At 54.4% G+C, this 25243-nt stretch overlaps 2 protein-coding genes across 5 annotated transcripts in view; one reads left to right on the top strand and one right to left on the bottom strand.

Moving 5' to 3' along the window:
• Positions 1 to 219: 219 nt before the first annotated feature.
• TMUB1 (transmembrane and ubiquitin like domain containing 1) lies at positions 220 to 2782 on the bottom strand. The gene is made up of 3 exons (XM_010999448.3): positions 2667 to 2782; positions 1328 to 1746; positions 220 to 1041 (listed from the first exon to the last, which is right to left on the bottom strand). The coding sequence occupies exons 2-3, from the start codon at positions 1714 to 1716 to the stop codon at positions 690 to 692; spliced, it is 741 nt and encodes a 246-aa protein (XP_010997750.3). The 5' UTR covers positions 1717 to 1746; positions 2667 to 2782; the 3' UTR covers positions 220 to 689.
• A 2942-nt stretch (positions 2783 to 5724) lies between these two features.
• AGAP3 (ArfGAP with GTPase domain, ankyrin repeat and PH domain 3) overlaps positions 5725 to 25243 on the top strand; it is a 53710-nt gene continuing 34191 nt past the window's right edge. For all 4 annotated transcript variants that reach the window (XM_031455696.2, XM_064487204.1, XM_064487207.1 and 1 more), the window contains exon 1: positions 5725 to 6070. In XM_031455696.2, coding sequence (XP_031311556.2) covers positions 5740 to 6070 — 331 coding nt within the window. In that variant the 5' untranslated portion in view covers positions 5725 to 5739. The remainder of the gene's footprint in view (positions 6071 to 25243) is intronic.

Below are 25243 nucleotides of genomic sequence, written 5' to 3'. Positions count from 1 at the left end.
GAGCGGCGCCGGGGCAGGGTCGGGGGCGGAGATGGGGGCGGGACCTGGGCGGAGCCAAAGAGCTAGGAGCTGAGGCTGGGGCGAAAAGGAGGGGAAGTCAGCGGCAGGCCTGGGCAGGTTGGGTGGGGTGAAGTGCCTGGTCTGCACCCTTCATTCCTCTCCCAGTGGGCAAGAGCTCCCCGCCCTCACGGGCCAACACACTCAGACACACACCAAGAGTGAAAACTTCACAGTTATTTAATCTGCACGTGTTCCAGAGGACCACCCCCCAACCCCCATCCCCCACTCCCCTTCTCCAGCCCCTCACAGCCTTTGGGTCCCTAAATCAGCCCAAGGAGCTATCAGGGACTAGAGGTGGCTGGGTCCTCAGGCAGAACACTAAGAAGGGCCTAGGGGCGTGGCCCGACTCTGCCCAGGTCCAAGGCAGCGACAGCAACTGTCTGACCCGGAAGAGCCAACTGTCAATGGGGGCTGAGGGCCTGCAGCCCTGGCAGGTGGCCCAGAGCCATGGAGGTCACAGGGAGGGGTCTCCGCTGGCCCCTGGAGTGCTCTGCGACGCAGAGCTGGGCTCCAGGGTAGTGGGAAGAGGCAGTTGGGAGAGGCAGGCCTGGGCAGACAGCAGCTCCCACCATGTCGTGGGGAGCAAGGTCCGGAGGGGCCAGCAACGCTGCCAAGAGCCCGTGGAGGCACTACGGGCGGTACATGGCAAAGGCGAGGAGACTGAGGAGCAGGGTGAAGCCGGCCAGACCCAGAGTGGCCGTCAGGGGAAAGAAGGGCCGGTACTGGATCTGGCAGTACCAGAGCAGCAGTAGCAGCAGAAGCAGCAGGGGTAGCAGCAGGCTGCCTACTTCCAGCCCGGAGGGGCCTGGCTCTGACCCCGGTGGGCAGGGTGGGTGTGGGGGACCCACCCGTGTGGACACGTGGCAGTGGAGAACACAGTTGGGGGGGAGGTGAAGGCTGCCCAGGGTCTGGGTGTCGTCTCCTAGCAGCTGCCCTTGGTAGATGAGTCGCACATGCTGTTCCCGGCCGGGAAACTGGGTCCTGAGGAGAGAGGGACCTGGGTAATAGAGCAGGCCTCAGGCAATCCTGGCCTCTTGCCCAGAACAACTGCCCCTCCCATCTCCGTCCTCCACCTACCACCCAGGTCAGGGCCTCCAAGGGGGCCCCTCCTGCTTCAGGGGAACAATACAGTGTGTGATTTGGGGACCTCAGTTCCTCATCTATAAGATGAGAGGGCAGGCTCAGATATCTCTGGTGGCCCTTGCCGGTCTGTGATCATTCCCACCCTACTCTTTGGCCTTTCGTTCCTGTCCTCTTCCCAGCTTACCTTTTCAGGGAGCCAATGGTGTCGTGGGGCCAGGCCCTGGCCACCTGCTCGGAATCGTTGAGGAATTTCAGCCGTAGCACTAGGGGCTCCTGGGGCGAGTCCTGGGGTGGTGGTGTTGCTGAGAGCCCCATGCCAGGCTCTGGCTGTGCAGCCTGACTTCTATGTCTCAGGCTGGGGGTCTCAGCTCCTGGGGCCTCCCCTCTGATGCTGTCAGTGACCGCCATGGCTTCGCTGGGCTGTGTTGGTGTTGGGGTCCCCGACGGCTGAGGCAGTGAATCGGAGCCCTCGGCAGTGTGCGTTGAGACCCAGGCGAGAGCCAGCACCAGAAGGCAGGCAAGCACCGCGAAAAGAATGGTCACCTCATCACCTACCCCTTCAATCAGGGCCATGGCACCTGCCTTGCCCGCTGCGCTACCGAGCTGGAGAGGCACAAAGAACTCATGAGGGGCTGGCTCACCAGACAAGAGCCCTCCCAACTTCAGGGGGCTCCTGAACCTACCCCACTACAACTCTCCCAAAGTACTAATTCCTCGGCATGCTTACCTAAGCCCCACCCTGGCACACAGACTGCTCTGACTCCTAGTCACCCCAAACTTGCATCGCATGCCCCTTCCCATGACCAGATCCCAAGTCCTAATATTTTATAACCTGAGCTCTAGGTCTTTAACTAGCTCCTTAATTCACCCAAATCCTATTCCGAGGTCAGGGCCTTCACCTTCTAAGCAACCTCTCTCCTAGTTTCAACCCCCAACAAACTTCACCCCAAAGCTTACCTATTCTTCCCGTTTAGTTCAACCCAAAGTTTACCCACTCCGTCTATTTCATCCAAAGCTTATCTACTCCTCTGTCGCAAAAGTTTCTCCAAGGAGGAAGGAAAAAGGTCTCTGTGCATACATACATACACAGACACACAGACACGCGTGCGCTCTCATCTTGCCCCGTTACCATTTACCCAAACCCCAACCCGTGGCACAGGTCTGATTCTCAAGGCTTCCCCACATCAAACGTCAAACTGTGCCCTTTGGCAAACTAGAGCCTCCGAAGGTTGCCACCCCTCGTTCAACTCGGCCCATCCTGGTCCACTCAAACCCCACCCCAAGGTGGCCAGACCCCGCGCCTCCTCTGGGGGCCTATCCAAACCCAGCCTGCAGCAAGACCCCACATCTCGCCCGGGAATCCGAAGTCTTCGCTCTCCCCAACTCCATCCTCCATCACCCATCCCATCTTCCCGCCCCGCAACCCCCGAGCGGCGAAGAGCAAGGGCGATCCCGGGGCGGGGCCAGCGGGGGCCAGCTGGGGGGGACATCGGGGTGGGCGCGGTCAAGACGCCGGGACTCACCGCCTGGCTCAGCCAGCTCCATAGCGGACCCTGGGGCACTTCCGGGCGGGAGGCGCGGAGGTCGCAGACACCTGAAGGCACCCCCCCCTTCCCCGTCGCCACCTCCGCCGCCGCCGCCGCCCGGAGCATTGTGGGACTTGTAGTCCAGCGCGGTGCTCAGTCCCCGCCCTCTGCGCTGCGGACCCACGTGCGGGGCTCAGTTGTCTGGTCCCAGTGCCCACAAATTGCTGAGGGGCCGACAGGGGCGGGTTTGGGGGATTTGCTGGCCCCTAGAGGTTTGGGCAGCAGCAAGATCCTCCCCGTCCCCCGCGGGCAGCCAGAGCTCCTGTCACTCCGGAAACCACCGTCAGCTGGAGCTTGTCAGAGCACTTTTGAGATGCATGCAGCCTCTGGGGAGCTCAGGTGGACCCTACCCAGGCCTACTCTTTTGTCAGAGTGGAGGCCAGAAGGCATCCTGGATCTTCCAAACGGACTCTTCAGCCCAGAGCCCAGTATTCATGGGCTGCCCAACCAGGCTGGCTGAGGTCATATCTGTCTTCAGGGCTGGCCACGGTGGCTTGAGTTGCCTTATTTCACTGGTCCTCTCCTCCACTTTGCCCCTGTAAGACTGTGCAAGAAGCGTGGACTTTAGAACCTGGCACAAATGCTGATCCCTTATCCTGTGCTTATCAACTGTATGACCTTGGGTGTGTTATTGAGTCTCGTGGAATCTAAATTTTGTTGTTCCTAAAACATACCTCATAAGATAATTGTATGGAAGAAACTGGGTGTATTATTAAATAAGTGTGAAAACTATCTAGGGGACATGTCACACAGCAGTTATTTGTTCACTTAGTATTAGAACACTCCCTCCACCCAAATCTGAGCTCAGAAATTGGGCCCTTAGAGTATTGCTGTATAGGGAATGCTGAGCCTCAGCCTAATCTGGGCCAGTTAATTTCCATGGGTTTTCCCTCCTTCATCTGGGCTCCTATAGCCACAGAGAACTCACATCCTAGATTCCATAGGCCAGTCAATTAGAAGTAATGTACCCTAGTGTTCTGATAGCAAATGCCTACTTGTGGGAGCAAGCACTCCAAATGTTGCCTTGGGAGTGTCAGTTTAGATTTATGACATACAGAACTAACTTATCTCTAGTTCCTTCCCTCCCATCTATTCATTTATTCTAGAAATACTTATTAAATGTATACTATGTGCCAGACACTATGTGAAGTGCTGGGAGTACAATGGTGGATCAGACTCTATCCCTGCCCTCTTGTGGCTCATATATTATTAGAGGGAGACAATCAGCCCACCAGTGATAAAACCGGTATGTGCTGGCTGGTGGGACAACCCTTTTGAGGGGCTCTCTACCCTCAGATCTCTACTGGGAGGTACCTGGTGCAACTTCTTGCTGTCACTTCTAATTAAGCATCTAAAAGACATGTTAGATATTGCTTTTAGACTTAGCCAGGTGTTCTATTCAATCACTGTATTTTGCAGATGAAGCTCAGAGAGGGTGCAAGACATTCTTAAGGTCAAACAGGTAGGTAGAACCCACATTTCTCAGGAGCTAGGGAGGCCACAGGTGTTGATTGGCTTGGACCAGGTTCTTTGGAAGGTACAAGAAACTTAAGAATGGTGACTGGGTTGGTCCTGGGGTAGAGCTGTATGGTAGCCGAATGGTGGGCAACTTTATGCTGGGAAAAGACTCAGCTTGGCCTAGGAAGTGGAAATGTCTGTAAAAAGGATAGTATGTGTCAACTGTGCCAGAGGACATTGGGGTGTAGCCCTGGCAGGCTGACTGGGGCCAGTGTCCTGCACATGCCACCTCTTCTGGGGTTTAGGGGTGAGTGGGTGGCAGAACTGCATACAGCTTTGGCAATGGGGTTGCAGAGGAACCAGAACATTGAAGGGAACTCCTTGGCCCCAGGAGTGGACAGGAACATGGGATGGACAAGGGAGAGAGGACAAGGAAAATTGAGACAGTCATGTGGACCCCGGTGATGGTCTTGAATGGGGCAAGTAGGGGAAGAAGGCATAATAATTGATTCCTTTCTCTTCTTCCTTCCCCCTTCCAGTGGGGTCCAGCAGCATTCACTGAATCCTCCTCCAGTCTGACAATGGAGGCCTTTTAGGAGAGACCGGAAGATAAGAGTAGGGATGTTTAAAATGTCATTTCCAAGAGCCCCACAGATGAGGCTCTCAGGGAAAACTGGAAGTAGAAGCCGGGAATCCAGATTTCCAGCCTCTGCGCTGCAGCAGGCAATGGAGAGTCCAGGGAGGGCCAGCGAGAGAATCCTGGGTCAGGGTGGTCTCTAGGGTTGACTTCGGGGTCCAGGGACAGGAGAGCCTGTGCTGCACTGAAGGCAGGGCGATGTAAGGGAAGCGCGGCTGGGCCTAGGCTGGCGACCTTCCTCGGCCAATCAGCCGCACTCATCAGCACCCTCAGGAGCACGGCACTGTTCGGGCACTGACCAGAGATCGGACACCCAACCCAGACCAGCGCAGGGAGGCGAAAGCGACAGCCGATGCCGGCAGGAGGGCAAGGCAGCCATCCCCTCTAAGCGAGTGGCCCTCGCGGCGGTTGTGGGTAGGGGCTGGAGAGGAGGCGGAAGGGCCAAGGCTGGGTGGGAGGGGCCCGGCGGCTGGGGCTGGAGCGCGCGGCTCGGGGGTGGAGGCTGCAGAGCCAGAAAGCGAGGGGCGGGGGCGCTGGGGCCCGCGCGCAGGAGGGGCGGGGGCGGCGGGAAGGGGGGCTCGAGCTGCGTTGTGTCGGAGCCGGCGGGGGCGGCGGTGCGTGCGCATGACGCGGGGGGAGGGCCCGGGCCGCGCGCTCCCGGTCCCGTTGTTGTTGCCGCTGGAGGCTGCTTGGAGGCAGCGGGATCGCGGCGCTGGGAAGCGCCCGGCAGCGGCGGCCACAGCGTGCGCGGCGGCGCCTCCCGGCCTCGGCCCCGAGTCCCCGGCCCCATGCACTAGCCCCGGGCCGCCGGCTCCGTAGTCCCGGCCCCGCCAGCCCCGCGCGCCCGCCCGCCGCCGCCGCAGCGCCGCCCCGGGCCCTGGCCGGGCCCGCCTTGGGCCCCGCGGCTCCGGAGCCATGAACTTCCAGGCGGGCGGGGGGCAGAGCCCGCAGCAGCAGCCGAGCCTGGCGGCGCCGGGGGGCGGCGGCGGCGGCGGCGGTGGCGCGGGGGGCGGCGGGCAGTTCGGCGGCGCAGGGCCGGTGGCCGGGGGCGGCGGCGGCCCCTCGCAGCAGCTGGCCGGCGGGCCCCCCCAGCAGTTCGCGCTCTCCAACTCGGCGGCCATCCGGGCCGAGATCCAGCGCTTCGAGTCCGTACATCCCAATATCTACGCCATCTACGACCTAATCGAGCGCATCGAGGACCTGGCGCTGCAGAACCAGATCCGGGAGCACGTCATCTCCATCGAGGGTGAGCTGAGCTCTGGGCTGCGGGAAGAGGGGCTCGGTGGCCCCTCCGGCGCCGGCTGGGAGCTTTTAGGGCCCGTTCCGGCCACTCTCTACCTGTCGGGGGTCCTCGCGCGCCTGAGGTCCGGGCCACGCGGTTTGTGGCTCTGCAGCGCCGGCGGCCAGGCTTCGCCATTTCTCGTTTGGGGACACTTTGGGGCTGGGGGCAGGCAGGTCCCGTGCCAGGGGACACGTTTTTTGATCTCAGTGCTCCAGGGCGTGAAGGTGGTGTCGCTCCAGGGACGGGTGCACTAGGAGCTGCAGAGGTTCAGGGGACCTCAGGCCAGGTCTGGTCAGGCATGGCCGAGGAGGGTGGGCGCGGCGGAGGGCCTCGGCGGGCCGGGAGGTGGGGCCGCTGCTGGAGAGGCTTCTCAGCAGCTGCCCCGGCCCTGCCCGCGGCGGAGCAGGGGATCGGCTCGGAGCCTCCCGTTAGTAGATGGCAGCATTCCCGGGCCCAGCGCCCGCAGGCCCCGGAGGGTGGCGCTCGCCGAACTCCCTCTCCCGACGCACATCCCCGACGCTGTCGCGGCCGGGCGGGCGCGGGCCGGGCCTGGCGCGGGGCTCGGTATCCGCGGCCGCGTGGGAGGCGCCGGCGGGGCCAGTAGCGCCTTCGCTGGGTCCTACGCGCGCCGGGCACCCGCCACTGCTCTCTAGGGAGCAGCTCGGGAGGCGGGCTCGGGGCTGCTGGGCGCTGACCGACCTCCAGAGACACGGCACCAGGCGTCAGGGACCAGAACCCCGGGCCACTGAGCTTTCCAGCCCTCCGTTCTCTAGGCTCTCGGCCCTGGACTTCAGTTGCGGAGGGGCAGAGGAAGTGGGTGCACGGTGCCGCTAGATGCCCCAAGACCCCTGGTGTGGTGGGGGCGGGCCACACCCGCAGGCACCCCAGTGGCCTGGTGACCTTTGAGCGCCAGTCGGGCAGATGGGCCTCATCCTGGACCATCTGCTTCCACCTCCCGCTCCATTTGAAGGGGGACACCCACCAGCAGGTGGTGGGTTCGACCTCAGTGGAAACACACGGAGAGTGCAAGGCCTTTTGCTGGTGACACGGAGTTGTGGGCAGGGGCCTGTCCACTCCTTGGGCCTCACAGTTAGGGCCGTACTCCCATCTTTCTCTCTTTGTGTGAGGCTCTATGGGCTCCTTCATCTGAACACCCCTTTTCTGCTTTCAGAGGTCTGCATAGCTGAGGAAGGAGCATTTGGTCTTTCGTGGGTAAGGGACCCCATTTAGAGCTGGGGTCCTGCCCTTTTCTGGTAACATTCCTGTCTGATTCCTTCCTCCAGCGCTCTCTCATTCCTCTCAAGGCTGAGTTCACTGTGAACTAATTAGATGATAAAAAAAACTCATTAGCATAGATCTGAGTAAATGGCCTGAATCATCCGTGTGGCTGGGGACCAGGAGATGGCATTTGTGTGAGCCGGGGCCCCAGAGAGAGGAGATGACCAATTTTTCCTCCTGAATCTGAAGGGGTGGAGTGGGGACAGCTGCCATTCCCTGTAGCTTCACTGTTTCTCATGAGGAAGTCAGAGAAGTTCCCAGTCAGCTCCCAGATGCCGCCCCCACCCCCACCCCCACCACCCCTTTTGGAGGGTGAAGAGACTCGGTGGGACAGACACAGGAGGGGGAGCGGAAAGCAGCCAAAGCTGGGAGAGGCAGGAATGGGCTGGATTCCACATCTCATTCCAGCTTCCTTAACAGAGCGCCCCCCTCCCCGAGCTCAGGAGGTCTCTGACTGGGCATTGGGGTGATGTGGAGGCCACAGTTCCTGGGACACACTTGTGTTTTCACCCCCCACCCCCAGTCTTGAATTCAACATGACAGGCCAGATTTCCCCTCTTAGAGCCCTCCCCCTTGACCAACTTCCCCGCTGCGGTTTGGAAGTACCCCATGTTCCGTCTGCCTCGGCTGGAAGCTTGGTATCACCATCGCGGATCCTGAGACCTGATGTCTCATTGTCACCAGGCCCAGCTGCTCCTCACACATCCGTTCCCAGCTCTCCTGGTCCCTGCTTCCCTACTCTTTCTTGGCAAGGCCTCCCAGCTCTTTCCTCCTTCTCCCTCCTCTTTTTCCCAGCCTCTCTCCTGGAGCCCATCTTTATTACCCACCTCACTCTAGCTTTCCCACTTCTGTCACCAGCTTTGCTGTAGGCAGGCAGCAAAAAAAAAAAAAAAAAAAAAGCCCAGAAAACACCTTCTCCAATTTCTGCCCTATATCCTTTCTCTCTCCATCTGCCAAACCATATTGCTGCTGTCCTGCAAAGCAGCGTCCCCATCTTCTTTCTTGTTGGAGGGAGGGGAATAGCTTCTCACTCAGCCTGACTGAGTCCCCCCTGCCAGGGCCCAGCAGACCTACGTCGAGGCTGTTATGTTACATAAACATATTCATAGCCTGGGAGGCTGATCCTGTTTACTAGGGATGAGCCTCTCAGTGGGAAGGGATGGCATTTTCCTAGCATGTAATAAGCCTCCCTCGGTGACAATACTTCAGTGAAGGGTGCATGTGTCCCAGCTCTGAAGGTGATCGGGGAGATGCGGTCAGGATGCATTTGGGCCGGAGGAAGTGCAGTGGCAACTTGCCCTCCTGTCCTTCTCGCTTCTTTCAGCCTCTGAGCCCGTGGCCAGGGCAGGAAAAAGCAGAGGAACTTTCAGCTTTCCTGTGTTTCAGGACAGGATTTCAAGGGAGGCAGACCGTTTTGAAAAGTTCCTTTTCCCACCAAAGGCCAAGGAAAGAGAAAACCTGTCCACCCTTCCGTCTTAGGGGATGAGAGAGGTATAACCAGGAGCTGGGATGGAGGGATAGACAGCTCACCACGTGCAGAGCCTTTGGACCAGTCTCACCTGGGACGGGGGAGAGGGGACACTGAGGCTCAGAGAAGCTAGGGACCTAAGCCAGGATTGGCAAGGATCCTTGGGGCCTCAGGCAGGAGCCTGCAGGGAGGGGAGCTCCCTGGACTTGCCTGGGTGTCCTGGCTGTGTCCTAGAAAGAGGGCTGCAGAGGAAGCAGGCATTGGTCCAGATGGGGGACAGCCTGGGCACGTGGAACACGGGATCCTGGGACAAGTGAGCCAGCAGCCCGCATGAACTGTTGGGAGAAGCAGCCCTTGGGATCCCAGCAGGTGGCCTGGAAAGGCTGGCTTGTCCCTGAGTAGATGTGAACCCAGGGAGGTCTGCCCAGGGGGAGGCCCATAGGCAGGGCCTGGAATGGACAGCAGCCACAGGCATGCCCTGCAGCTAGTGTGTGCAGGTACCCGGCTTTGTCAACTCGGTAACTCGTTCCCATCCCCCTTGGTTTTCCCCTACGGGTTTTTAAGCAGTGAAGTTCCTTGGAGAGGTCAGTCACCTGGCTGGCCTGTTCCTCCCTCACTCTTCCTCAGTCACAGGGGCATCGTCTGCCTGCCTCTGTGGGCTCCCTGCTCTGTAACATTCTAAAGATTCAGGTAAAAAGAGGTGCGGGTTTTCCTGTCTGGTTTAAATCGAGGCTAGAGAGAGTAGGGGCCCTGGAGCTGTGGGCCGGACAGTCAGACAGGGCGGGGCACACTCTTTCTGCAGCCTGCCTGGGGCTTTAGTTTGTCCCTTGTTTGTCTGTGTTCGTGACTAGATCCTAGCCACACCCCTGTGATGCAGAGAATTGTGCTCATTTTGGAGACGGAGAAGCTCTCCTCTGAGCTAATTTGCTAATTTGCCTTTCTTCCTGCTCTGGGGGTGGGCATTCCCCAACCTGCCGGTAAGACTCACCTGCGGGACTTGCTCAAGTGCTCATTTCTGAGGCTCCCTCCGAGGGATCTGATTTGGTGGGTTTGGGATGGGGGCCTAGGGATTTACGTTTGTAACTTCCCCGGGCCATTCTGGTAATCAGCTAGTTGAGGGAGTGAGTACCTGGTGGGGGACTGGTTATTTAGGACTTGGCACAAAAGAGCTTTAGGAATTCTGAAAAAGAGGATATCCGTGTGGGTGCCAGTGGCCAGGGAACGATGCATTTGTTCCAGATACATTTATTTAGCTCCTCCTGTGTGGCCCAGTTGCACTGAGCGCAGTGGAAAGCAAGAGGAAAGGGGAGGTGGGGAAGGAAGGGGCTGAGCCAGCACTCTGGACCTAGAAGGTGAATGGACCAGCCTGTAGGAGGTGCCAGAGGGGGGATTGGAAGTGGCGGGAATAAAGCCCAGATTTTAAGAAAATCAGGGTAAAGGTTAGAGACTAGGGAATACTTTTCAAGACCCCAAGACTGCATGAACTCAGGCGGCAGAGAGATGGACACACATCTCACCCCCCATCAAACCTTGTTCACTGCACTCCAGCTGTCTGCCAGGTGGAAGACACCGTACACATAAGACAATTCTTGCTCCTGAGTCCCCTGTGGCTGACACATACTATAACTTTCCTCTACCATTTATTTCTTTAATTGAATGTGTGTGCCAGTTGTGGGGTGTGGGAGGCATTCCATGCAGATGGAACAGGTTTGCAAAGGCAGCAAGGGCCAGTGAAAGTGGAGCGCGGGGTTCAAGCAGGCTGGTCTGTGTGGCTAGAGCGTTGAGTCCCCGGGGGACAGACAGGAGGACCCTGGGTTGGGAGCCTGTAATGCTTTATCCTGTATTAATTTATTTGCCCCTCTCCATGTTCCAGGAGACCGTTGGAGATGGCACTTAAGCCTGCAGGAGATGGGCTGTCTTGGGAGGGTCAAAGCAGGAGGCATACCGCAGGTTGCATTTGAGAACGCTTTCAGCTGGATCAGAGGGAGCAGGGCTACAGGGAGGCCAGGCAGGAGGAGAAGTGGATTAGTGAGCTCTTAGTGTGCACAGTGTGCATTTGACTGTGAGCCCCTCTTAGCAGCTGTCAGCGAGTCTCTTTTCTCAGAACCTCAGGAGCGGAGGATGGAAAGAGGCCCTAGCTTGGGGAGCTGAAGCTAGGGAAGCAGACCATTCAGCATCAGCCAAACACAGGACCCTTTGGCTTGCCCCCATTCTCTTCTTAACATGCAGGTAACTTGAAATTAGTTGAACAAGATTGTGTTCCTCCTGATGCCTAGCCCACGTCCACCACGCAGGCCAAGGGTAAGGGGCAGCTAGTTTTGGAGGTTGAAGCTGAGCACTAGGGTTCTGGAAGCGGGAAGGGGAGGGGACCTGGAACACCTGCTCTGAGGACGCAGACGCTGGGCTGCACAGTGTTCCACCCGTTAACATTCTCCGCCTGCTTGCTGGAGGCTGTCAGCCTCTGCAGTCCTTTGCAGTCTTCTCGTCTACACAAGTTATCATCTCCATTTTGCAAATTAGATAGCCCAGGATTTCGATGGAGGCACTTCCCAAGGCCCCACAAGGAGCGGCAAAGCCAGGGACTCCGTCTGGTTTTCCAGCTCCAGGTCTGGTGCGCTTCCCCTCGCACGGATGGACTGACTGAGCTTTGCTGGGCCAGGCTGGACACCCAGTCAGCCCTTCCGAGATGCCTCTCAAGGAAGACTTTGACCTAGAGTTTAACTTTTGGAAGCTTTTAGGAAGTAACTTAAGGATGATTCAGAGCTCTTCTTTCCTGCCGTGGTTTTCTTCTGGATGTCTTGAATCCCCAGCTGGATAGTGGCTCTTGGAGGGGTCTCTCCCTTCTGTGAACAGCACGGATATTGTGTGTAGTAGAAAGATGCTTGATCAAGAAACACTCCAAAATATTTAAACATTTAAGAAATGTAAATGTATATTTAAATGACAAAAATAATGCGTGTTTATTATAACACACTCAGATGTGGAAGGAAGTGGAAGAAACATGTGGTCCCCCCACCAGGTACCTGTTCTTGGCTGATGTGCACCCTTCTGGTCTGCCTGGTATCCTGCAGTATCTACTGTCTACTACTCCATGATTGATGATATTATTGGTGTTTCACAGCAAAAAATGGGCATTTCATGGAAAATCCTCCACTGGGAGAAGGGGAACCAGAGACTCACAGATTCACGAAAGGCCCCTGTGTTCACCCTCCTGCTGGCAGCTCCCTGCTGGGGAATCAGAATACCTGGGTTCTTCTTCCTGTTCTGCTGGCTTTGAGAACTCGGCCCGAGTCACAAAGGCACACCGTCCTGTCCCGCAACCCCTTCCCCCGCACTGGCCTGTCTTCCTAGAGCCCAGTTCTGGCTGCATCTGCACAGCTCGCTGTGACCTCGCAGGCGAGTGTTTGGACCACCTCGGTCTTGGGTCTCTGGTCCAGGGAGGGCAGGTTCTGCTCTGTATGAGGTTCTGAGCCTGACTTGTGTGCAGCATGTGACATGCTCTGCCCGGGAGTCCTCAAGGAGCTGGTCATTGAAGAGGTCCTGTGCCTCAGTTCCCGCAGGTGAGATGGAGGGGTCATGCCAGCGCGATGGGGTCGGGCGAGGCAGGTGCTGACAGCGGTGCCTGGCCCAGAGCGATCACCCAGTGTATGCTTGTCGTGATCTGAAAAGGCTGCCTAGTGCCCTGGGCAGGGCTGTGAAGTTGATCCAAGGTCCCTGGTACGTAGATCTTCACACACTTGTGTGATTATTTTCTTTGGACACATTCCCCAAAAGAAGAAAACAGTGGGGCCATTGGGCAGGTGACCTTTTGGGGACGTTAGCTACACACACCACACTGCCCTGCAGGAAGGCCTTTCCAGTTTCCTGGGGCAGTGATGGCTTATTACCTGCCCCTACCCCGTCTACTTGACAGGTGAAGAGAAGTGATGAAATGATTTTCGTTGTTTTATTTTGTGTGTATTTGATTACTGATGAGGGTCAACATTAGACAGAAATTTTTTGGTCATGTGTATTTTGTTTAATTCTTTTCACATCGTTTATTCTTTTTCCACTTGATTTGTTACTCTTTTTCTTATTATGTGTAAGACAGTTTTCATCTCCAGTAGAGACTGTGTGTACAGTGCTGTTTGCTGGAGGGGCATCACCATCTTGGTCCCCCAGGTGGCACTCTGGCCCTCCTGGGCCCTGAGCCGAACTGTCCTCTGGGCACTGAGGAGGGAGCCCCCACCGCATGGTCCCAAAGGGATGTGCCTTTGCTGTTTTTGTGCCTGTTTATAGTGTGGGTTTTCTTTCCACCTTACCTATCAGCACCCCTCCTTGCCACTGTTGGTGCTCCCACTACAGCAGTTTCTCTTTTGCCTTTTTTTTTTTGAGTAAAGGCAGATTTATTTAGAGAGATACATACTGCATTGAGTGTAGGCTGTTTCAAAAGGTAAGAGAGGCCACCAGGTGTGGGGGTTGGATGCTCAGATTAGAGTAAGAGTAGGTATACACTCCATAGACAGAGTGCGGGCCATCTCCAAAGAGGAGGGAGAGAGAGAGAGAGGAGGTCCTCTTTTTGCCTTTTAGTTTGATATTTTGATGGCTTGCAGACTTGGGGCCCAAGCCCCTAGAGTGGGATTCAAGCCACCACTGCCTCTTCATGTGTGTCTGTGTCTCTGTGTGTGGCGAGGCAGGGAGGCCAGAGATCTGGACCCCACTCGGGGCTCCTACTCTGCTCCTGGTGGGCACTCCCCGCTCCTCTGCCTGGTTTCTTTCAGGGAGGGGCTGATGTACTTCCCTGCCTGGAGGACTTTTTTGTTAAATAAGCCTTAAATGAAGGCCCTCTGATGAGAAGAGCTGTGAAGATTTGGCACCTTTCAGTCCCTCTGAAGCTTGTCTTGTCTATTGCTTCTAGATGCTTCTAGACTGTTGGATGACATGGTAAAATGAAGCCTGGGCGTCCTCCCTTCTCTGTCACAGTCTGTATGGGGTAATGGGTACAATTCGGCTCTGGAGCCAGGCTGTCTAGATTTAAATTCCTAACATTCAGTACCTGTGTGACCTTGGGTGAGTTCCATAACCTTCCTCTGTCTTGGATTTTGTGTTGCTAAAATGAGGTTAATAAGCATCCATCTTATTGAGTAGGTTTGAAGATGAAGTGTGTTCACACGGGCAAAGCCTTTAGACCAGCCCCAGTCCCCAGCCCCTCGTAAGTGTTCCCATGGAGCTCCGGCACCATTCCTAAACTAGGTGCTAGTTGCTGCCTTGGCAGGGCTGTGGTGAGGACCTGGTGAGGACCAGGTGAGGACATGGGAGTGGGTGTCTCCTGCTACCTGCGGCGGTGGCTTCTCCAGCAGTGCTCCCTGAACCCCTGTGGGAGAGCCCTGGGGGCAGAGTTTGGGGTTAGTGGGTCTAGCCTGGCAGGGCCTGGGCAGGGGTGCCAGGTCGTGATTCGTCTGAGGTTCCAGCTGAGAGCCTGGGCCATGGCATGTCACAAGGAGTGTGTCACACAGGCACCAGCATTATCTTCATTTGACGGTTTGCCTGTTGACTAAAGCATTTCCTCTAATTCAGCACCAATTACATATGTGGCTCACTTGTAAATTTAAATTTTTTAGTAGCCATGTTAAGAAAATAAAAAAGTGAAATTTTAATAATATATTTTATTCAGCCCAATATGTCTGAAATGTTATCTTTTATAATTTTTTTAACGGAGTTTCCGGGGATTGAACCCAAGACCTTGTGCATGTTAAGCACGTGCTCTACCACTGAGCTATACCCACCCTTGAAACGTTATTTTGACATATAATTAAGATTAAATAATTTTAATGAGAGATCTTACATTCTTTTTTCATACTCAGTCTTCAGACTCTGTTTCACACCCTCAGCACCTCTCCATTTGGACTGGCCACATTCCAAGTGCTCAGTGACTGCGCGTGGCCAGTGGCTATGGTATTGGAAGAAGAGCTCTAATTTTAGCCTGTAAGATAATGAAAGAATACTCGTTTGTTAGAAAAATTGAATGGAGAAGTATATCCTTTTGGATTCACCTTTCTAAAGTATCGCATTAAAAATTTTTACTGTGCTTTCATATATGTCCTGCCACTTCCATTCAGTCATTCAAATTCTTCTTTATCGAGTACCTGCTCGGGCCATGGTCATGGATAGCAGATAAATGCATTTAGAAGTGTTACTGAATTCACAGTAGCTGTTTGTCACCAAGTATTTTCCTAAAACCTGGAAGTACCATCAACAGGGCTGGGCCACAATACATGTTCACGTTGAGGGGATCTCCATGCTTGGGTACCACGATTCACACAATTTGGCTCAAGGAGGGCATGTGGGAAGTGAGCCCATGCCGTGCTCTTTGGGGAGAAGATGGAGGCAAGTGCGCATGTCTGGAGGACCGCGTCTGGGCCCCTCTTAGTCAGCGTCTTGGTTGCAGCATGTTGGCCACAGGCCCCGGCATGGTTCACATCCTTTGAGTTTGGCGGTTTCATCCCACGTGGCTGCTGCTCTGCCCTGCTTACAGTCCTGCCTGCCCCCTCCACATCACAGGCTGTGGGATAATCGTGAACTGGGGTGAGGGGAAGTGAGGTGGCAGGGAAAGGCTCTTCCATCTGCCACAGATCAAGTGCTGGTGGGCCTGACTGGAAGTGGACGTGCCGGCTTGTGGGCCTGTTGGTGGGCAGGGCTCGTGTGAACAGTACAGTCAGCAGACTAGCTGGCCCCTGCATATCCGCCTCACACTTGATTGAATAAAATTCTTGATTGTGAGGTACAAACCGCTAAGGAATTGAGTGCCGATTATGCAATGCAGACCTCGAGCCCAGCCCTCCTTCTGTGGCCCGAGGGTGGAATCGACCCAGGATTCAAGGTCACTGTTCAGCAGCAGGGCCTGCCTGGCCCCCAGGCCTTTTTGCATCACGGTGGCCTCCTTCCAGCTCACGGAGGAGGGGCGGGCTGGGTGATCCTGTTAGCTGCGTCCCCTTCAGCCATGACCCACAGACGTGGTGCCAGGATGTGTCACCAGCAAACGTCACAATATTCTCTTACCCCATCCTGGCGTTCTAGGCAGGAGCTGTTTTTGTGAGGTTTTTTTTTGGCTTGTGTTTTGTCTGTGCTGAGTAACATGTGTATATAACAGCAGCAAGTTCATAAACATACACGTACTCTTGGAAAACATGTGGCACGGAATAAGGCCCCTCCCGGCCAGTAGCCCTGGCTTGGCTTCCTCGCTCTCTCAGCCCACTTCCCAGCCCTGAAATAGGGAGCTCTCCCCCCACTCCTCTTCCCACCCAGAGATAAGGTGCTTGTGGCGCTGCCCAGGAAGGAGCATCCTGCTGCAGCAATAAACGCTAGATCCTTTCACCAGCCCCTCTTGTTAACCTTTGTCCAGGGAGCCAGCAGAGAATCTGCAGATAGACTGGTCTGGGCAGCCCTCTGCCTTTAGCAGGCCCCTGGTGACATCTTGGATGGGATGCCCTGAGGCCCCTCCAGCCAACCTAGAGAAGACAGAGGCTGTCACCCTGTAGAGCTCTCATTCTCCCCCAACCTGTCACTCTCTGGCAGGGACACGCCATCCTGAGCCTGGGTTAACGGCCTCTTGCGTCCCTTCCTGGGCCCCGTCCCCCGCTGGTTGTGGCCCTGGGGCCTCACCTCTCTCAGGGGTACCAGAGCCGCACCGCAGCCCCTCCAGGGACCGTTACTGCCCTTTACCTGTGAGAAGAGCTGGGATCTAAACCTGCTGTCCAGCCCCATCACCCACCTTTCCAGTTCAAGGCCTTGGTCTGTTGGGTGTCCCCCTGCCCCAAACTAGCCTTCCCTGGCCTGGGCCCTTGTGGGGCTGGGAGCAGTGTGTGCACTTCCCCTGGCTGGCATTTGTCCTGAGCTGGTGTCTGCCTCGCTGTCTGCTACTTCACCTCTGGACACTGAGGCCTGAGCCAGTGGTGGGTGGGCCTCAGGCCCCCAGCCCGGTACCGGCCTGGCAAATATTGCTTGACCAGCAACCAGGAGGCCTCCCTGCTCTGTACCCTGTCCAGGAGCCCTATTGGGCCCCAGAGGTCGCTCACAGAGTCCCCACCCATATCACGCTGCTCTGTCCCCTCCAGGGCCATGGTGCTGCCCGTGGGGACCCGTTCCAGCATGCTGGCCCCAAGGAGCAGAAGATGGAGAGGGGAGAGCTGTGGGCTGTTAGGTCCCCAAGGTGGAGCTTTGCAGCCCCTGGAGCAGGGCCTGGAGGGGGCGCCATTTGTGGAGGGCTGAGCTTCTCTCTCTCTCAGAGAAGCTCTGGCTTCTCCATCTGGCTCGTCTGGCATGGGCCCAGCCTGTGCCAGAGCTAGGGTGACCTGGGGGAGGGTGGCAGTGCGTTGAGTTCTCTGTCCTCCTTCCTCCTCGAGGGGTCACAGCTGGGTCAGGGCTGAGAGGTCAGAGCACAGTGTCCTGCTTTTGGGCACAGGCTTCTGACCGGTCAGCCTACCTTGCTACCTGCCCAGTGAGAAACTGCCCTGGGACCATTGGGAGTGGCCTTCCCTCCACCTGGCCCCGGGGAGGTGGGGACAGGTAGGCAGCCAGGTACCGGCCCAAATGCTTGACCCTCTCCTGGCATTGTGGATGTGGCCGAGAGAAGGACACGCTGGCAGAGGGCCTCACCGTCTCTGTGGGTGCGGGCAGGAGAGGGTGGACAAGCCCCATGTGGATTGAGGGTGATCAGTTGAGCCCAGGTTGTGGGTGCTAACAGCATAGTTACAGAGACTCTGTCCAAAGTTCAAAAAGCTTAATATAGACCCACCAAGGGAGCAGGGTCTCTGGGAGGCCCCAGAGAGCATCATTCCCCTGGGTCTGCAAGAGAAAGCATCCTGGAGGGTGCGGGTCCTCTTGTCTGGAAAGCGAGTGTAAGCTGGGCCGTGTGGTCCTGATGGAGGGAGCTGTGGGCCAGCGGTGGAGTGGGGGGAGGGGAAGGAGGGGGAGGCCCTTCTGAATTCTGAGCAGGGGTCTTGATGGGCTCGCCTCAGCATTGCCACAGCCTTTCCTTCTCAAGGCGCCCCCTAAATTTAATCGAGGGTCAGACTGGCTTATGTGGCAAGTCGGGGTACAGGTCCCAGCACTGCCCCAGGTAGCCCAGCTGGGAGTGGACCGTGTGTGGGGCCCCTCTGCTCTGAGCAGGAGAGGAAGGGCTGGGTGACGCTGAGTTGGTATCAAAGAAAAATTGTGTTTCTGAAAGAGTGCACCACGTACGAGGACCTCAATAGGGTTTCTGCCTGGAGACCCAGCGTGGAGGGATGGCGGGGAGGAACACTGCGGCGGGCCTGGCTGCTTTGATAGGCACCGCGAGACAGTGTTTTACTGGAGTAGTGATTTTATTATGAAAATTGCTGGCGTAGTGTGTTTTTAAACTATTCAAACGTGCCACCCCACACTCCAGCACTTTGTGCTGTAAATGTTGCAAGATTGACAGTTCTGGCTGCGGGTGCTGGGGAGCTGCCGGGTTCTGAACTCAGGGTGGCAGAATCAGATCTGGTGTCTCAGAAAGCACAGAACTAGAGAGGATAGCTTTTTGTTTGTGCTTCTCGTGTGCCAGGCTCTGCTCTCCATGCTTGCTCGTAATTCTTGGGGTGGTGTCATACCCATCTTGCAGATAAGGAAACTGAGATATGGAGATGTAAGGGGATCTGCCCACAGTGGCACGCCTCCTAAGGACAGAGGCAGGACTTGAACCCAGGAAGTCTGGTCTCAGCCTGTGTTCTGGGCTGTGCTGCTCCACCATGAAAAAGACAAGACTTTTAAAAATACAGGAGAAAACTAAAATAATATTGTCTAATAAACCACAAGGTCAGACTATATAGTATAGGGAGCTATATTCAATGCCTTATAATAACCCATATTGAAAAAGAATATGAAAAGGAATATATATATACATATATAGGTGAATCACTATGCTGCACACCAGAAACTAACACAAGATTGTAAATCGACTATACTTCTATCACAGGGAGGAGTTCTTCATCAGCTAAAAAAAAAAAATGAATTTTTAGTGAGAGACGGAAAGCGTGATATAAACAGAAGATTTTATTAGTAAAGTAAAAAGGTAGTGAAATGTAATACACCCCCGAGAACTGGGGGCCGGCCAACCCAAGAGAGGAAAGATGGCACCGCGCCTTTGTTTTTCCTGTTCTTATAGCCTGGCTTAGAGGGCGCCTTCATGATTGATTGATTGATTGATTGACAGCTTATGTTCCTTGAGTGCTCAGGCTGACTGACGGCTCTAGTTCCTTGTGCTCTGGCCCGCCCACCCCTTTTGTGCCTGTTTTTACCCATGAGGCACACAGAGAAACCTACAGGAGGGGGCTCAAACTGCAATGATAATTACATTATAATGAGCATTGGGTCAAGTGAAGCCAGGTCCTTCTGCCTACTGCACAGCCACAGCATTTGATTCTAGCCGGCTTCTTTGCTGCCCTTTATTTAGACAAAGTAAAAAAAAATTTGAAGCCCCTTATCCTGAGCGCAGGCATACTGTTATTTTCTGGGTTGCTCCCTCCCCCTTCCTCTCCCCTTGCCCGGTGCTCATTTCTAACTGCCTAACACTTCAATTAAAAATTTTTTAAAAAGAAGAACATTGTCTAATCTTGGGATAAGAGGGATCCTTTTAAGCCAGACAGGAAACCCAGAATTTATAGAGAGAAAGACTGATAGATTTTTTTCCCCTGAGCCTTTTATTTTGAATAATGACCACCTTGAAAGATTCCGAGTTAACATTTACCCCATTTACTTTCCCTCTGTCTCTCACACACACACACCTTTTTTGGGTAGCGATGATGGTCAGTAGTTATAGATATGATGGCTCCCTCCCCCATCGCTGCACCAGGCATTTCGCAGGCATTTCGTATGAACAGGCATGTTCTTTCTATGTAACATAATACCAGTGTCACACCTGAGAAAATGCGCGAGAATTCTCAAACATTATTGAATAGTTAGTCCATAACAAAGTTTCCTCAGTTCCCCCTACCCCGTGTCTTATATAACCTTTTTGTTTTTTTCTAAATCAGCATGGGATCAGGATGCACAGGATCTATCGCGATGAGGATCCATTGTGATGCTTTTCCCATCACACAGACTCTTGCAGAGTCTGGGAGAGATTTCTTGTAGAAGGTCGTGCTCTGATTCGGTGCTGCGGCTGCTTGGCATTATTTAACTTGTTCCTCTATCCCCCTGACTGCCTGTGACCTGAAGTGAAGTCCAAGGGCTTGATGAGACCCAGGTTAAACCCTTTTGACAGGAATACCTCCTACTGTGTTGCATCAGGCCCTGCTGTTAGTGATGTTAAGGAGATCACTATCATCTCCTAAATCCTGAAGGTCCATTTCCTCCGTCTTTGTGATTCATAAGTAATCTCTGGGGTGAGACTTCCACACCTTGGAAATAAACTGCTCCTAGCAACTTTCGCTCAGTGGTTTTCAGTGCATCAGTGATCTTGCCTGAATCTCTTCTGTTGGGGTTGCCAGGTGATGATTTTGTCATCAGGACATCCCTTCTGCAAGTCTCAGCTGGTATTCTGTCAAGAAGAGCCCCCTCACCCTTTTTTTAGTGTCACTCTTGGCTCACGGATTTTTGTTGTTATTATTGTTCAGATGTTACAATCAATTACAAAATTAACAGACTTAATTACATTTTTGTAGAATAGAGTTGGAGAATTTGCTTGCCTTGTACATATGCCAGATAAATGGTTAAGATGCCTGTTATCCAAAGAGTTCCTCTAAATTGTTAAGAAAAAACTTTTTAAAACCCTAAAGACAGGTGGGCAAAGGATAGGACCAGACAGACAATTCAGAGAAGAGGAAATGCAAATTGTCGATGACCGTGAAAAGATGCTTCTCCTCCCAAGTAATCAGGGAAATGCGAGAAGAGCAAGGTACTGGGTTCCCTCCATTCAGTAGCAGGAAGTGAACTGATAACAGTGTGTGATGCTGGTGAGTGGCGGCATGGGCGTTCTCATACGTTGCTGGTGAGGGGATGGAGGGAAGAACTGCCGCCTCCTATTTGGAAAAGTAGTCAGGCATTATCCATAGACATGAAAAATTCATATTTTTCTTTGAACTCAGCTGTCCTACTTGGGGGCATATATCCTATGGAAAGAAAACACATAGATACACAGGTGTTGATTACAGCCTTGCTGGTAGAGGTTTAAAAAAAAAAGGCAACCCGAATGCCCCTCTGTAGGGGAATGGCTGGGTGATGGATGGAACATATGTCTGCGAAATACTATGAAGCTGTAAGCGTAAGCGAGGCCTGGACCCCTGGACCGGGGATGGCTGCCAGGGAATTCCACAGGCAGCTGTTCTTGCTGACCAGGCTGTGTGCTGCGGTGAAATGTTAGAGGCTGAGTCCTCTTGAGGTGGTGGGGGGAGTGGACACTCATTCTGGAAGCTTCCACGTGAAGGAGGAACAGAGGACCAAGAGCAGCCTCCTGAGCGTGTTGTAAATGTGCATTTATTTATTTATATTATTAAAAAAATTTTTTATTGAGGTATAGTCAGTTTAATGTGTCAGTTTCTGGTGTACAGCACAATTCTTTCAGTCATACATGAATATATATTTTCATATTTTCACCATAAGCTACTACAAGATATTGAATATATTTCCCTGTGCTATACAGTATAAACTTGTTTATCTATTTTATATATACCAGTCAGTACCTGCAAATCTCAAACTCCTTGTTTATCCCTTCCCACCCTCCTCCCCCCGGCAACCACAAGTCTGTATTCTATGTCTGTGAGTCTGTTTCTGTTTTACATACAAGTTCATTTGTTAAATGTGCTTTTATGCCCCAAAATAAAATTATAAAAAGACGGGCAAAGGGTACATTTATCATACTAGTCACAGCTCACTTTCTTCTTTTGTGTCCCACCCAGAGCTGGAGTGAAAAAGCTGTCGTGAGCCCCCGTCAGGCTGTGTGGTGACCCAGAGAGGCTGCAGGTGTTCAGTCTTGAGTGGGGGGTGCTTTTGGGGGCTAGGGGTTCAGCCAGGAGGGCACAAAGCCACCCGTTTTTCTGGCAATCCAATTCTTTCCTCACTCAGCCCTCATCCCCAGGTAGAACATCTTCTGTTTCTTCTGTTTCTGTTTCTGTTGACAAAACTAGTGTACCCTCTACAAACATTATAGGAAACAGGGTGAACTATGCATTTTGCAGAAAAAAAATCACCGAGAGTCCTAACCATCTCAGCCACTGTCCTCATTTTGATACGTTCCTTTTTCCCTGCATTTTTACATAGGTCCATGTTATGTACAATTTTGTGTCTTTTGAAAAAAAAAAGAGGTCATTAAATGTTGCTGCCATGCTAAGTAAACAAGTCTCTGCAGATGTTATTTTAAATGGCTGCGTGATGTCCCGCCATCTGGAGACACACCTGGTCACTTACTCCCTTGTTTCTGTGTTCGTGGACACTCTGGTTGCTTTCAGTTTTGGGGAAGTGCTGGACTTCCTTGGGTGTAAATCTTTGTGTCCACATCAGATGGTCTCTGTAGGAGTGCCTGTGGCTTTAGTACAAAGAAAGGGCTCTCTCCCCCATGGCACGCAGGGCTGAGCTGCTTGGGGCGGGGGTGGTACACACGTCCTTGCTGGCACGGGTCATCATGGACACAGAAGTCACGTTAGAGCTCTGGTAGGTGAGAAGTGGAACTTCATTTTTAATTTCTGTTTCTTTGTGTCCCAAATGAGAGTGATTTCTAAGTGAATTGGCCATTTGTACTTTCTTTACTTGTGTTAATATTTTATTTTTCTAAGTGACATCTGTGCACTTTGTATGTAATAGTGATGTTAACCCATTAGCATGGCCAGATTTTTTTCCAGGTGTTGATTTATCTTTAGTTGTATTTCTCCTAGGCTTTTTATATTTTTTTTAATCGTTCAGGACTTTATTTTTATGTAGTGAACCTATTGATCTTTCTCAGTCCTTTAAATCCAAGGAGACTTGTTGAAAATTATGTCCTGCCTCCTCCATTCCCATAGCCCAGCACAGCTCCACGCAGACTCCGTGGCTGGTGGGTGCCCCTGGCTGCCCTGGCCCCGAGCCCCTCTGTGTGGTTGGGGCAGGGGCTGGTGCCTGAGGTCCCAGGCCTTAGGGAGGAGATGGATGGAGTGAGGCAGGTGCTCAGAGGTGCACAGGTAAAGTGCTGGGAGGGGAAGGTGAGGAGACCTGCCCGTGTGGGGTCTCCCGGCGTGGATGGGCGTTTGCAAAGATGGTTTGTAGGGACCCCCTCTGCCTCTGCCCTGTGTGTTGTCCCAGATGCACATTTGCTGCTGACAGACCAGGGACCTTTGCCGTCTGGGGAGGGTCCTGCCAGGGGCCTCTGGTAGCCCCGCAGCTCTGCACCTAGCTTTGAGCTCCACACTCTTCTCTTCTTGCTGCAAAGGGCCCTGTGGGGAGGCCGCGGTTCACCTGGCCCAGCAGCCTCTAGAGCTCCCTCTGAGGCGTCTTCCCATGGGTCCCCACGCAATCACAGGGTTCCCTGATGTGATGACGTGGCTCTGGGTCCCAAGCCTGGGCGCTGACGAGCTGGTGGGGCAGTGAGTCATCAGGCTGAAGACTGATGCGAGTAAAATTAAGAGGAAAGCCTGAAACCCAACTGCCAGACACTCTGAGGCTCTAATTGTCACTGCCAGTTACTCTGTGATGTGGGAAGACTGGTGGGGCCGGGAACACTTGGTTGGTGTTTAACAGAAAACCATGAACCTGCTGTCTAGTTGGGGGAGGGTAGCCCTATGCCCCAGGGAGCTCAGCTGGCTGTCCCTGCCCCACGACCTGCGTGTGGCCCGGGCAGCGCTTGGGCACTTACCCCTGGGGTGTGGGCAGAGGCTGGCCGTGGAGTCCCTGCAGGGCAGGTGGGGAGGGCATGTCTTGCAGTAGGAAATTTGTCAGGTGTTGTGGGCTACCTGAAGGGCCCAGGAAGATGGTGGTCACCCAGGGGAGGGAAGGGCCTTCACTTCAGGAGGGTGGTCTGACCTGCAGGCCTGGCCCCTCTCTGCTCTGTCCACAGGATGTGAATGGGAGGTGTGCCCAGGGCCCGCCAGCTCTTGAGAGCTCCACTTTTGCCTGTGGAGGTTGCTTCTCCTTTCTAAATACCATCTGTGCTGAGAAGGGTAGTTCTTGAACCTGTACCAGCCCCTCACACTGATCCAGGGCTGGGAGAGCGGGAGTTGGGGCCAGGAGTTTGGAAGATGGGTGAGGAGGAGCCTTGTGGGTCTTTTGGAAAGGAGGTTCCCCTGCTGGGTGGGGGGCAAGACTGGGCCACCCTGCTGTGGGTACCAGGGCAGGAGAAAAGGAAGATAGAGGTGGGGGCTGCCTGCAAGATGAACTCCTGTGTCAGCAGGTATCTCAGCAGGTTGGGGGGCCCCAGGGCTGGGGGCCAGACAGATGGCCTGGGTTGAATGCCAGCTGCAGCCACCTGCCAGCTGTGACCTTGGGCAAGTTACTTGGCCCTGCACCTCAGATTCCTCATCTGCAAAATGGGGAGATTGACAGTACCTTTCTCAGAGGGGTGTTGAGGGTTAAATGGGTCAGTATGTGTGAGGTGCTCAGTGGAGCCTGTCATTTTCAATATGTGGTCGTTATTGGGTGACCAGTGGTGTTCCCTGTGGCCCGTCTTGGGTGTTCAGGGCACCAAAGTGGCTCTGTTGTTCAAGGGGCTGGCTGGAGGCTGTCTCTGAGCCGCAGGGGCAGGTGTCCGTGTCCTTCATGTGCCTGGGAGGTTAGATATTAGCATCTATAGCAGACACAAGATGAGCTGGGGACGATGAGAGGAGGCCAGAAGGTCCGGGAGGGCTTGGGGTGGCAGCCGGCATGGGCTGCGTGTTGACCGATGACTCCTGCTGGTCTGGTCTGGTGGAGGCAGGCGGCTTCCACATCCAGGCCTTCCACATCCAGGCCGTATTGGTGTCAACTTGCCTGGCCCAATGGGAGGCCTATGGCTTCCTTTGATGGGGAGCCTATCTTGAAGCCTCCTGGGGTCTGAGCATGTGTGTTGGATGCTGGGGGCAACGGACAGCCTTGGCCTTGGCTGGGGGTGGGGGGCAGAGCCCTGGGTCTCAGCATAGACCCCAGTCCCTGGCGGCTCCCTCCATGCTTTCAGTATCTGTAATGGCAATTCAGATGCTTTTAAATTTTTATCCATTAGAGTTTCAAACTACCTGAGTCACTTTTTGAATAGTGTTCATTGACCCTCAGCGGCCCTTTCCTCGAGGTCCTGAACTTACTGTACTGGAGTCCCGCGTGGGGCGCCGCTGGCAGCAGCCGCTCAGTGTCTGTAGCTCCTCCACCTTGGAGCAAACACGGTGCAGTTATTTGAATACTGTGTTGCGTCTTCCCTTTATTAAGATAGTTCACATTTGTGAAAATAAGATGAAAGCAAA

The sequence above is a fragment of the Camelus dromedarius genome, chromosome 7, assembly GCF_036321535.1.
Source record: "Camelus dromedarius isolate mCamDro1 chromosome 7, mCamDro1.pat, whole genome shotgun sequence".
Taxonomy (NCBI): Eukaryota; Metazoa; Chordata; class Mammalia; order Artiodactyla; family Camelidae; genus Camelus; species Camelus dromedarius.
This window is presented reverse-complemented; position numbering and strand designations above follow the sequence as displayed.